Source organism: Zingiber officinale, chromosome 6B, assembly GCF_018446385.1.
Source record: "Zingiber officinale cultivar Zhangliang chromosome 6B, Zo_v1.1, whole genome shotgun sequence".
Lineage (NCBI taxonomy): Eukaryota > Viridiplantae > Streptophyta > Magnoliopsida > Zingiberales > Zingiberaceae > Zingiber > Zingiber officinale.
Window position 1 is genome coordinate 1,293,815 of NC_055996.1, and position 14,089 is coordinate 1,307,903.

The following is a 14,089-nucleotide window of genomic DNA, read 5'->3' on the forward strand; positions in this document are numbered from 1 at the left end:
CTGATCATACCACCTCGACTATCTGTTGACCAAGTCAAAGACCATCACATAGACCCAAATCTTATCTTTGCATTAGTGGCCAATAATGGCAGTCGACAATTGTTAAAAAGGACGTACCATAATGAGAGTTGTTACTAAATGAAAACTATAATAGAGGATGTATAATATAAGGAAGGGTATTTTTTTTCTCACCAATAATCTCTTCACTCCCCCACATCTCTATCTTCCTTTCCGAATTCTCACTTAAATTTTGAAAGGGTCACGTTGAGATAAGACTAGGATAGCAAACAAGACAAATGGAGTCAAAGTCGAGATTTGAAATGTTCAAATTTATTTTATAAGATAATTAAATCGAGCCGAGCTGAATTTAAAATAAATCAAGCCTTTAAAATAATTGTTCAAGCTTGACTTGATTTATTTTTTATGAGTTTGAGTTTGTTTGAAACTTGACTTGAGTTTGATTCGTTTAGATGTTATCGAACTTTCAATTCAAGTTTGGCTTGAGCTTTGTTCGAACTTAGTTCGTTTAGATGGAATAAGTTCTCAATTTAACTTGTTTAATTGTTTGAAATTTTTATTTGTTTGATTGATTATTGAGTTTGATAATTCAGGGGGCGTTTGGTTTAGGGTAATAGGAGTGGGGAATGAGAATGAGAATCATTGATTCCCATTGTTAATGTTTGGATTATAGGAATAGGAATACAAATAAGGGAATGAATCCTTAAAATTGGATAATGACTCATTCCCATGTACCTCCCCTTCAATGAGTCATTACCCTATTTTCATCAATCAAAATATTCCCTTATTCCAAAAATACCCTTGACTTAAAACTAAAATTTTCTCCATTAATATCAAATATCAAAATATATTTATTTATTTTTTCTTTCATATCACTTATCTCTCCTTATTCTCTCTCATTATATTTTCTCTCTCATTATATTTTCTCTCTCATCATTTTATCACACACTTTCTCTCTCCTTAATCTCTCCTATCACACTTTTTTTTTTTCTCAGTACACTTTCTCTCTCATCATACTTTCTCTCTCCTCAATCTCTTCCATCGCACTCTCTTCCTTCTTTTATTCCTCATCACACTTTCTCTCTCATCACACTTTCTCTCTCCTCAATCTCTCCCATCACACTCTCTTTTCTCTTTTTTCTCATCACACTTTCTCTCTCATCATACTTTCTCTCTCCTCAATCTCTCTTATCACACTTACTCCTTTTTTTCCTCAACACACTTTCTCTCTCATCATACTTTCTCTCTCCTCAATCTCTCTCATCACACTCTCTCTCCTCATTTTTTCTCACTATATTTTCTCTCTATTCATCCTCTCCTATCATACTTTCTCTCACATCATATTTTCTCTCATCATGCTCTCTCCAATCACACTCTTTTTTTTTCATTTTCTCTCATCACACTTTCTCTCTCTTCATTCTTTCTTATCACACTTTCTCTCTCATAATACTTTCTCTCTCATAATTCTCTTTCATCATATTTTTCTCTCACATTCATCTTTCTCTCACATCTAATTTTTTCTCTTATTTTCCTTTAAGGGTAAAAAAGGAAACTTTGATTTATTCCGATAGAAGATATACAACTAACCAAACATTGCTTTTAAGAGTGATATTCATGCTCATACTCATTCCCATTATAATGATTCTCATTCCGATTCCTATTCCTAGGAAAGAACCAAACGCCCCCTCAAACTTATTTTTTTTATTTATTTAGTATATTGATAAGAGTTTTATTAATGAACATGGTTCGTTAACATTATTCACGAACGTTAACGAGCTGAACATATATGTGTTTAAACTTATTTGTTTAGTTTAACAAGTTATTCAAATTTATTTATTTAATTGATCTGGTGTACATTGAATGAACATAAATAAACTCTTAATTGTCAAGTCTACATCAAATTTATTCATAAATATTTGATTCATTTACAATCCTAGATAAAACTGATGCCTTCTAACTGTGTATTTACTTTGGAGAAACTTATTCTCTGGACTCAGAGGCAGGCGAGGGCGCTAAAATCTCATAGATATATAACAATTTTAATGTGTTACTCTATAAAATCACATGTATCATGATTTCATATACTAAGGAACGAATATACAAATCTCTCAATCAAATCAATAAAATCAAACTAACTTTTTTCATAATTAAATAACACTGATGATTGACACTTCACTATCTGACAGACCCTCGGTGGGTTCCATCACATGATATTGGTAGTATGAACAATTTTGGTGGGCTCAGCTTTTTTTTTTCTCTCACTCTCTCCTTTGATTTATACACTTGACTCTTGGAAGAAGAATCCATCTCTTCGATGGCCATGTCTTTGCCATGATTCAGCGTCACTGACATAATCCCTTGTTCCTGCCTTCTATAGGTTACTGTACCCCTAGCTACATCTCTATCTTCTTTGCTTGATTGTCTGACGCTTGTGTTAGTTGTTGGCGAAGTTAGTCACGGCATGTTGGCAAACTGTGCTTCAAAGTCATCTTCATGAAATTGAATTAGTCATGCAAATAATTAAGAATCGAACTAGTTGTTGGTGCATATATATCAAACTAATTTGTTCTTTTTCACACAAAATCAACAGCTGACTGCCAACTTTTCCATGTGAAAAGATCAAAACGCTCAAGTTTGTCAAAACATGCATATACTTTTATTTTTCTTACTTCTGATTTTGCTCCATAAAACTCAATTCGAAAGAAGCACAAAATTTTACTTTCAGCACCATCTGCCTAACAATTGCAGATTCCTTTCATCCGGCTCTACAGAATTCCACACAAACTAATAAACTATGATATTCGTGGTGGAGAATCGGATGCCATTTGCAGCTTCTCAAGTTCTAGTGCTTAATTTACCAGTGATCAGTTTCCTTGAAAATGGTGAAGTACTACTATGTATGATATATTGATCAGGCAATAATCTCATCTGGGATTTCAGAAAATCTCGTCCGCTTCTGCAACAAACAAAGAAACCAAAGTTAAGTTTGATGCATCCACAAGTGAAGATCATATGATATCTCATAAAATATCAAAAAAGAAAAAGAAGTGGTATCTGATGTTTATAGTTTATCGATCTATAATTTGCTACTCCAAGTTGATGATTATAATTATTCAGTCTCCTTCACCAAAGTCTGCAATAAACAATAACGGGTCCAATGTAGAAGGAAAACTTGCAACCCTGAAGAATACCATTTGCTAGAGTCAACTTTGATTCAGAGGAAGTAGTCTCTTAAGATGTAAGTTGCTGAGAGACGTAAAAGTTGATTGAAACAGAGTTTTTCAATCGATCGATTATGAATCTTGTTTTAAGTTTCTTAATACTGAATTTTATCAGAGACAAAGTTTTATGTGTATCATGGAATTTTAGAATTTTGATTATCATGCAGAGGTCCATCTAATTCATACCTCCTTCCGGTCTTTCCTAACGGCCGAGATCGCCGGCTCCGCCGCCTGTGGCGCGGCGCCGTCCCTGATGACGCATAGCTCGGCGATCTTCTCGGCGGTCTCGACGGGGCTCCCGCTCTCCCGCATCAGCTTCTCGACTTGGGACTTGGGAAGGCGCATCTTGAGCCGGAGCACTCCGTCCCCGATGTCGTCCACGGCCAGCGACGATGACAACCGCCGGGACAGCGTCGACGTCGCGTCGGACATGGTCCGGCGGGAGAGCTGGAGGCTCTCCAGCCTCTCCTTGGCGCCCACGCGCAGCGCGCCCGACCAGGCCCTCCCTGCCAGAGACCGCGGGTCGGGGGCTACCGCCGGCGGCCGCCGTAGAAGCTGGATGAGGAAGTAGAGCTTCCCAGGCTTCAGGGGGGCGCTCTGCTCCAGCGGCTGAGCGCGGACGCCGCTCCGCGTGACGTCGTCGGAGTCGAGCAGGTTGTAGCCGGGGTACTCCTCGAGCACTTCGGCGGCTCGAACCGGAGACTGAAACTTGAGGGTACTTCCGTCGAGCTTCATCACTTTTACAATCTTCCTCTTTCTGCTGAGGCCGTTGCCCATTTCCTTCTCGATCGACGTACGGCGAGGAAGAAATCGAAAAGGGAAGAAATTATAATATAACTAATTCCAAAAATATAGATTTGAAGGGTGAATTCCTATTTTAATTCAAGTTGAACTCCATTGTGGGCATGCAACAGAAATCCTGAAACTAGGGGTGTTGCCTTCCCCGTCGTCATCCATCTCTTTCTATTTAACGGAGAAGCTTGAGAGAGGGATTTGTGTAAGCTGCCAATGAAGTTCTCGATGGCTGGCACCGCCACCTAACGTTAAGCACTTCGAGGGAAATCCCACGCGTCGACCATGAGAGTCAAATCTCGAGGAAAATATGTGTCTCGTGTCTAGATTGAACGCGCCTTTTTGTATTGAAGGAGGAAAAAATAAATACATTCTTTGTGTTCCTTTTGTTTCCTATCAAACTGAATTATTTGACTGATGGCTCGTTGAAGACTTGGCCACGGGAGCGAGTATTTTAATGTTGTAGTATACTGGCTAATTCGGTGTATGTGTAAATACTGATTGATGATAATAATGTTGGACATTGAAATGGAAAAGAAAATTTCAACATACTGTGTGATATCGTCCGAAAGTTAAATAGATGAGCAGCCGGTGAGATAGAAGTGTTGATAGAGAAAAGATTTTGAGTTGGGAGTTATAGATCTATGCATATTATAGATAGATCCAATGGAAACATTAAAGTGAGATCAGAAAGAGAATCTCTGGCACAAATAATTCTGACGTTCAAATCAGAATAATAGGATGACGAAAATGAAGAAGAAGATGAATAGTAATATAGATGTGTGTGCATGCATATCTCGTCAACAGAGAGGACTTCTTTTTATACTGATCCTTATAACCTCTGTAATAATGAAACGTTAGAGAATGTCTGATGTCAGAATATGTCAAATGATGGAGGATGTATAACCGCCTTACTCTAGGTGAAGGAAGATTCAATTGCGGGTGATATGACATGTAACGAACGAACCTGAGAGATGACGTGACGGTCAAGGTCAAGGCGACATAGTGGTCAAAGTCATTGGAAGAGAACATTCCCCATCTGGCTTCATCACTTGCCTAACATTAGGATTCTCAAGCCTCGCTCGGTTGGGGTATAAGCCAGACGAGCAGTGACTGACTGACTCTTAGGTCGGTCAAATATAGGGAGCTCAATATTTACCTAAAAGATAACACGGCTGATCATTCAATAGTTGACCTGGTTTTTAGGCGGTCGACATTTTATGTCGATCGGGATGTCTGATCCGTCTCACACTCGACCATCTATAAGTTTGGTTGGAGCATGGGCTGGCCTCCGCCTCCTCGAGGATCACGAATCTCTTTATGCCCGCTTGGCTAGGTAAAGGCTCTCCTAGGTCTGAAGCACTTAACTTCATATTATTATCCGGACAGATTTCTAGCAGAGCATGGTTTACTAGAAGCACTTCCAGGACGCACAGAGCATCCCATCCTTCCTCAAACAGATTTCTAATAAGACCAAGGCATTTTATTATTATTCTTCTCTGAATGAATGTCTCAATGATATGCTGAACATAACCGAGCGGCTTAATGCCGAGACCGACATAAAGGCGATCGACCTTACTGACCGGCTGTGATACCTGATGTACAATATGTAACAGAGAGGACTATACAAGATGCAATTGAGTAGCTCAATAAAGATGGTCGGCTTTAAGGACCAACCGGGATATGCTTAGTAGATAACATCTTAACAACCCGTTAGAATAACAACTATGTGTCAGAGAATATTCTTCTAGAAACTTCTTCAGGGACCATCGTGTCTCCCATCAGCAAACCAATTATGATAGTATATTCTTTCAGCAACCCCAGTAATAACAAAAACCACAAATGATAAAAGAGGTATACATATGGGTAAAGGGAAGTTTCCTCATATAATCATTACACATTGTCAAGGGTGTACAATTCCCTTTACTTAACAAACTCTAATACATTCTTCCACCTCATGATTGCGAAGGTTAAGTGGAGGTATATAAAGGGGAGTCCTCTCCGGGGTGAAGGTACACTCTCTAGATATCTGCACTTTACTCTCGTGCACATGTTCTTACTGTTCTTCATCCACCCGTTCGAATTTCTACTGACTTGAGTGTTAGAAGGCCTTCACCAGGGACTCCCCTAGTTTCTAAGCACTGATGTTTTGTTGGCTCGTTTCCTTGTGCGTAGGATCAAAGGAAAACTTCTTCTCAGAGAGAAAGGTCTTATGCGGTCAATAATTCATCTACTGTAACCAACACGCCATCTCTGCATGTTTTAGATAGGATCAGTAAGAATATGTCAAAGTAATGGAATATTTTTTGGTGAGCAGCTGCTATTCTCTGATAAGTTATTACGATTCTTTGGTAATGCTGTCTCCTAGAGGTATTTCGACCGACGCTGTGTTCGCCTGGGTTTATATATATAAGATCGAAAGCACTAGAGGACGGGTGGAGGTGAATAATGCTCATGACTTTTTCATACTTTTCAAAATCACAAAATAGACACAGCAGATAGAACGACTTCCAGGATGCATAGAGCATCCCATCCTTCTTCAAAGAGATTTCTAACAAGACCAAGGCATTTTGTTATTATTCTTCGCTGAATGAATGCCTCAATGATATGCTGAATATAACTGAGCGGCTTAATGCCGAGACCGACATAAAGGCAACCGACCTTACTGACCAGCCGAGATACCTGAAGTACAATATGTAACAGAGAGGACTATACAAAATACAATCGAGCGGCTTAATAAAGATGACAGACTTTAAGGGTCAGTCGAGATATACTCAGCAGACAATATCTTAACAATCTGCTAAAATGATAACCATGTGTCAGAAAATATTCTTCTGAAAATTTCTTCAAGGACCATCGTGTCTCCCATCAGTAGACCAATTATTCCTTCAGCAACCTCTGTAATAATAGAAATCACAAATAACAAAGAGGTATACATGTGGGTAAAGGGAAGATTCCTCGGATAATTATTACACATTGTCAAGGGTGTACAATTCTCTTTACCTGACAAACTCTGATACATTTTGCCACCTCACGATTATGGAGGTTAAGTGAGGAGGATATAAAAGGGAGTCCTCTTCGTTATGAAGGTACGCTCTCTGGACATCTGCAACTTTACTCTCACACACATGTTCTTATTGTTCTTCATCCACTTGTCCGGATTCCTACTAATTTGAGCATTGGAGGACCTTCACCAGGGACTCCCCTGGTTTCTAGGCACTGATGTTTTGTTGGCTCATCTTCTCGTGCACAGGATCAAAGGAAAACTCCTTCTCAAGGAGAAAGGTCTCCTACCATCAACAATTCATCCATTGTACCTAGCGCGCAACAGGTTTCAGATAAGATCAAATTTGGCGCTGTCTATGTAAACTTTTGCCTGAATTTGAGACTTAAAGAATCAGAGATGGAAGAAGCTGGAAGACTTACTACCGTTACACTAACGCTGGAAGAGTTGAATCTGCTCATCACTACCCGAGAGTAAAAATTATTATTATAACAACAACAACAACAAGTGGCTACTGGTGGCATCTTACTGCCACCTAATCCCATCGTATCAATGAAGACTCACTAGAGGGTGTCAGGAGCTAGGGAGGAAGGCCCAATTCCTCTGCCTCGGGCGTCTCACTCATCGTTTTTGCACCATCGTGCGCTCTTTCGCATACCGCATGAGCACTTGGGCCAAGGGGAACTATAGCAAGAATTCTCAGGAGAAGCACCTATCCGAGAAGGATGCCAAGGAAAAGCTCCAATAAGATGCAACTCCTCTGAAGAAATTAACACCCCGTTTTCTCCAAAGGTGCTACAAGACAAGCTGCCGAAGTATTATCAAAATTTGGCGATAGGGGAAAACTCAGGGTCAACTAACCCTGAGGATCATCTCCTTAAATTCGAGCATGCTGCCCTTCTCCATCAATTCATTGATAGAGTAAAGTGTTGGGTGTTCCTCATCACACTCGGCGACTCGGTGTAAAGGTAGTTTAAGCGACTACCGAATGAATTCATTTACAATTTTAAGGATTTCTGCAAGGTCTTCCTTCATCATTTTGCCAGTACCCAACACTACTAGAAGACTCCCCTAAGCCTCTTTTCACTCAAACAAGGGCCTAAGGAGTCACTTAGAACTTACATTGAAAAATTTAATTAAGTGACCATGGATGCCCCATAGCCACTACTGAGATTTTGGTGAGTGCCTTTTTCCAAGGGCTCAGTAATAATGACTTCTTCATTTCCTTGGTCAAAAGACCTCCAAGAAACTTTGATCACCTATTAGACCGGATAACCAAATTCATCAATGTCGAGGAGGCGCATGCTGCTTAGAGGAAAGACATCATTGTACCAGCTCCAGTTCCGACGCTTGAGCGCCCAACCTTACCTTCCCCTTCGCCTAGGGGGCCCTGAACGGGTCCTCAATCCCGACATCAAGAACCATAGTCTCAAGCAGTGCAACATATGGAGGTCGGGCCGGAAAGGTATCCCGATCCCCCTAGGGAAGCCCCGTTGCGGTGGTGCACATACCATCGATCCACCACCCATGATACAAAGGATTACTATAGCCTGGCGAATCATCAGAACAATGATCAGAGATTCCATCGCCGCTCTCTATCGCCCAATCGTCACCCTTATCTAAGGCCGAACAAATCGCCCAAGAGAAACCAATGGGAAGTCGAGCAACGTCAAAGAATACCTCCACCACCAGTAGACTGGGCACGAGCTCTAGCCCGGGATCAACTAGAGCTACCAACTTGGGAGGATGAGAACTGTAACAATGCCCCTCGAGTCAACATCAACATAATAGCTAGGGGTCCGACTGATGGAGACTCCAACCGAGCAAGAAAATCAAATGCTCTACGTTTGGAGATTCATGTGACCGACTGCAGTAAGGAGCAGGCAATAGGGCTTGAAATTAGCTTTGGGTCAAAAGATTTGGATAGGGTTGAAATACTCCATGATGATGGTTTAATAATTAAGACTGTTACAGCCAATTATAATATTTCTCATACTTTTGTTGACATAGAAAGCTCAGTTAACATCATCTTCAAGCAAGCATTTGAGCAGTTATAGATAGACTTGAGAAAACTTCAGCCCATGGTAACCCCTTTATATGGATTCACGGGTAATGAAGTCCAGCAGCTTGGCCACATAAAGTTGGTCATATCTTTAGGGGAGGAGACCCTAGTAAAGACGAGTCAATCAACCTTCATAATAGTGGACGCGACCTTAGCCTACAATGCCATTTTGGGCCGCCCAACCCTGAATGAGTTTCGAAAGTAGTGTCCACCTTCTATCAGAAAATAAAGTTCTCTATGGATGATCAAGCCAAGGAAGTAAGAGGAGACCAATTGGCGGCACGCAAGTGTTATGTTGACATAATAAAGACCGAAGCCAACTCTGCATGGAAGATGTAATGGATGGAGGTCAATGCCATCTGGGAGGTACCACCCACACTGGTCTACGAAGAGAAAAAAGTAGTCCAATTTGACCAAGCCGACTAAAAGTTGTTATACAAGTGGTGGCTGACCTACCCCAGAACTTAAAAAAGAGTTTGTTGTGTGTCTTACACGTAACAATGATGTTTTTGCTAGAATGCCCGAGGAAGTAACTGGGGTGTCACCAACAGTCATGGAGCATGTGCTTAATGTCACCCAAACGTCCGACCAGTTAAGAAAAGAAAATGAGATTTCAGAACTGATTAGAATAAGATGATCAGAGAGGAGGTAGACAAATTACTAGAGGGAGGCTACATTCGTGAAGTCTAATTCCCAAGTTAGTTGGCTAATGTTGTCCTGGTGTCTAAGTTGGGTAATATGTGGAGGGTTTGCAAAGACTTCAGAGATCTTAACAAATCCTACCTGAAAGATTATTATCCACTACTTGTATCGACCAAGTGGTGGATTCCACCTTAGGGTGTGAATTCATCTTCATGCTGGATGCATATCAAGAATATTATCAAGTCCCATTTGCTAATGATGACCAAGAGAATGTTAGTTTCATAACTGCTGAGGGCACTTATTGTTATAATATTATATCATTTGGACTAAAAAATGCAAGGGCTATATATCAACGACTCATGAATAAAGTATTCTAAAAGCAAATCTGGCGGAATATGGAAGTATACATGGATGATATCCTTATCAAGTCTCTTCAGGCGATTGACCTGTGTACTAACATGGAGGGGACCTGTCGTACTCTGAGGTAGTATGAACTAAAACTCAATCCCATTAAGTGTTCATTCGGAGCCAAGAGTAGGAAATACCTAAGATATATCATGATCGAGAGGGGGATTGAAGTTAATCCAAGCAAGGTGAGAGCGCTTCAAGAAATGTCTCCTCCCCACAATCTGAAGGAGGCACAAAGACTGACTAGTCAGATTACTGCCCTTTCTCGCTTCATCTCTTGCTCAGCTGACCGAAGCTTGTCATTTTTCAAGATTCTCCGTCGAGCGACCAAATTTCAATGGGATGCTGACTGCGATAAAGCTTTTGAGGTGCTGAAGAATTACTTGTCTGCCCTGCCTAGATTGTCTAAGACAATAGCGGGTGAATCTTTGTGGGTATATTTATCATCTAATGAGCATGCAGTCGGGTCAGTATTGGTAAGACAAGAGGAGAAAGAGCAACAACCTGTATACTTGTTGAGTCATATATTAAAAGGAGCTGAGTGTCGTTACACCACACTCAAAAAATTAGGGTATGGATTAGTCTTGGCTACACAGAAGTTGTTGGGACCGAAATGTAGCTAGAGGGGGGGGTGAATAGCTTGGCGCGATCTCATGCTCAGCGTTGCTTGCTTCTCGTGAAGATGTGCAGCGAAAATTACAAGAAACATTCCACTACAACGCTAACTCTTAGATTTACTTGGTATCCATCTCAAAAAGAGGTGACTAGTCCAAGGATCCACACACTCACACACCCTCCACTATGAAAAACACTCCTTTACGGTAACTACCGAAGGTGGAGAAGCCTTACAAACTCTCAGTACAAGAAGAAAGGAAAGGGAAACAAAATACAACAAGATCTTACAAGTTTACACAAGAAAACCCTAACCCTAACTTCTTCCTCGCCTCTTGACTTGGACGTGCACTAGCACAAGCCTCCAAGAACCTTCAAGAACTGGCGGTGAGAACTTTGTGGAGTCGCTGTGAAGATCGCTGAAGAGAAGGATCGAAGCCGTGGAAGTTCTATCGAGAGAAACGCTCGCCAACAGCTATATCCTGCGCCAACGGTCAAATCCCAATCGATTGGATTGCTCCCAATCGATTGGGGAGGCTTTGGATCGATCGATCGATCGATCCAGAGCACCTCTGTGCTCTTGGGAATTGCCTGGATCAATCGGCTGATCGATCCATCACAAAAAATCACAGCTCCCAATCGATCGACCGATCGATTGGGAGGCCTTCTGTTCGTGCGACACTTCTCCCCAATTGATCCACTAATCGATTGGGAGGAGGCTTGTCGCGGGGACTCACCCAATCGATCAACGGATTGATTGGACATGAGCCAATCGATCGGCTGATCGATTCAGCTCCTGTTTTTGCCCAAAAACAAGTCCAAAGTCCCCTATACCAACATCCGGTCAACCATGACCTGTTGGTTCATCATGCCTAGCATCCGGTCACCCTTGACCTGCTAGGACTCCCTAACCAAGTATCCGGTCAATCCCTTTGACCACTTGGATGTCGACCAGATGTCTGGTCAACCTTGACCCATCTGGATTTCCTTGTGCCAAGTATCTGGTCAATCCCTTTAACCTACTTGGACTTCCCATCTGTCTAACTTCACTCACTAGGTCTTTCACCTGGCTTCACTCACCAGGATTTCCCATACTGCCTAGCTTCACTCACTAGGTCTTTTACCAGGCTTCACTCACCAGAGTTTTCCTTCTGCCTAGCTTCACTCACTTGGTTAGGACTCCCTAACCAAGTGTCCGGTCAATCCCTTTGACCACTTGGACGTCCACCAGATGTCTGGTCAACCTTGGCCCATCTGGATTTCCTTGTGCCAAGCATCCGGTCAATCCCTTTAACCTACTTGGACTTCCCATCTGCCTAGCTTCACTCACTAGGTCTTTCACCTGGCTTCACTTACCAGGATTTCCCATACTGCCTAGCTTCACTCACTAGGTCTTTTACCTGGCTTCACTCACCAAGGTTTTCCTTCTGCCTACCTTCACTCACTAGGACTTTCCACAACTGCCTGGCTTCACTCACTAGGACTTCCACAACTGCCTGGCTTCACTCACCAGGACTTCCACCTGGCTTCACTCACCAGGATTTTCCAGTCAAGTATCCGGTCAACCTTGACCTACTTGACTCTCCTTCACAATCTCCCACATGAACAATTGCACCTGCAATCTCCATGTCTTGTCTTCATGTATTGTCAAACATCGAAACCCAAACATCAAGACTCGAGCTTGAACCAATTCAAGCTCAGTCAACCAGGTCAACCTTGACCTAGGGAATATTTCACCAACAGAGGTTACGCCCCTATTTCCTTTCTCACCCGATCATAGTACTTACTAATAGTACATTGGGCCGAGTACTTGTCAATCCAAAAGCCTTTGGAAGATTGATTAAGTAGACTACTGAGCTCAGTAAATAGAATATACATTATCAACCCTGAGTAGCAATAAAGGCCCAAGACTTGGCAGATTTTATAGTGGAGATACAAAATCCTGATCCTAAAGAAACTTAGAAAATATATGTGAATGGGTCATCCACTTGGCAAGATAGTGGCATAAGCATCCTTATGGTATCGCCCAGGGGGACATGTTGCAGTTATCTGTTCGCCTGAATTATCGGACCATCAACAATGAGGTAGAATATGAAGCATTGATAGCTGGCCTACAGGTCGCCTGACACGTAAGTGCCACTCGGATTTTAATTTATTCAGATTCTCAATTAGCTGCACAACAGTTATCGGGCAACTTCAAAATTAATAATGAGCGGCTCAAGCTCTAAGTAGAAGCCTTTGAAAAAATTAGGGTCGAGTTCCCGGAGATAATTATCCGAAGGTTCCACTATTAGAAAATCAAACAATGAATGACCTGTCCAAGTTGGCTTCTGCCATAGTTCCCAGGACCATAGACAGGCCAGTAGAGCAAACACTACTCGTAGCTTGCATTGAAAGACAGACCGACCTGGAGCTGTAAAGTGATTGGATAACGCCCATTATTTTATTTTTACAACAGGGTATTTTACTAGTAGATGGAGGGTAGACACATATAATTAATAAAAAAACTAGTTGATTCATTATAATTGGTGATCATCTTTACAAATGAGCTTTCTCTTGTCCATTGCTCAAGTGTATCAGACCGGACGATATTCAATTAATTTTATAGGAAGTACATCAGGGCTCATGTGGAAGTTATGAGGGCAGTCGCTCTCTCGCTCAGAGAATTTTATTGGTCGGTTATTCTTGGCCTACTCTACAAGCTGACACAGCTCAGTTAGTAGAGTTTATTTATTTTGCCAGAAGTATCAAAATATTCCACATCTTCCTACGGAGTTACTGAAAACTTCTATTGTCTCCTGCCCTTTCGATCAGTGCTGTCTGAATATAGTAGAATATTTTCCTTTGGCGACAACCCAAAGAAGATTCTTGATAGTGATCATAGATTATTTCTCAAAATAGGTGGAAGTCAAGGCCCTGGCCAAGATAATCGAGTAAATGGTTATCAAATTCCTATGGTATCATATCATCTGTAGATTTGGAGTTCCACACAAGTTGGTATCAGACAATGGAAGGTCATTCCAAGGCAGGATAATTCTAGAGTGCTGCTCAACTTATGGTATCACCTAGGCTTTACAGCCATGGCTTATCCTCGAAGTAACAGCTAGGCGGAAGTAATGAACAGAGAAATTATCAGAGGCCTCAAAATCAAATTGGACCACATTGAAGGAAATTGGGTAAATGAACTGTCGGATCGTAGACGTGATTGGGGGGGGGGGGGGGGGGAATAGCATGCATTGCTTTTTCACTCGTTTCAGAAAACACATAAAATACGCAGCAGAATAAAGAATGAAAAGACAAGCAATGCTAACAAGCTTTCTTTTACTTGGT

The 14,089-nt window shown here is 41.5% G+C and overlaps 1 protein-coding gene across 1 annotated transcript; it reads right to left on the reverse strand.

The window, feature by feature from the left end:
* Positions 1–2,287: 2,287 nt before the first annotated feature.
* On the reverse strand, positions 2,288–4,320 carry LOC121991667 (uncharacterized protein At1g66480-like). Its single transcript, XM_042545660.1, has 2 exons — positions 3,426–4,320; positions 2,288–2,974 (listed from the first exon to the last, which is right to left on the reverse strand). Exons 1-2 carry the CDS (start codon positions 4,014–4,016, stop codon positions 2,930–2,932), a joined length of 636 nt encoding a protein of 211 aa, XP_042401594.1. The 5' UTR covers positions 4,017–4,320; the 3' UTR covers positions 2,288–2,929.
* Positions 4,321–14,089: the final 9,769 nt, after the last annotated feature.

What these genes read in the sequence shown, in the direction of transcription:
- LOC121991667 (XM_042545660.1), bottom strand. Translation starts at nt 4,016, where the DNA reads ATGGGCAACGGCCTCAGCAGAAAGAGGAAGATTGTAAAAGTGATGAAG. An exon ending in TTAGGAAAGACCGGAAGGAG is followed by an intron (nt 2,975 to 3,425) that starts GTATGAATTAGA and finishes TGTTTGTTGCAG; the next exon opens with AAGCGGACGAGATTTTCTGA.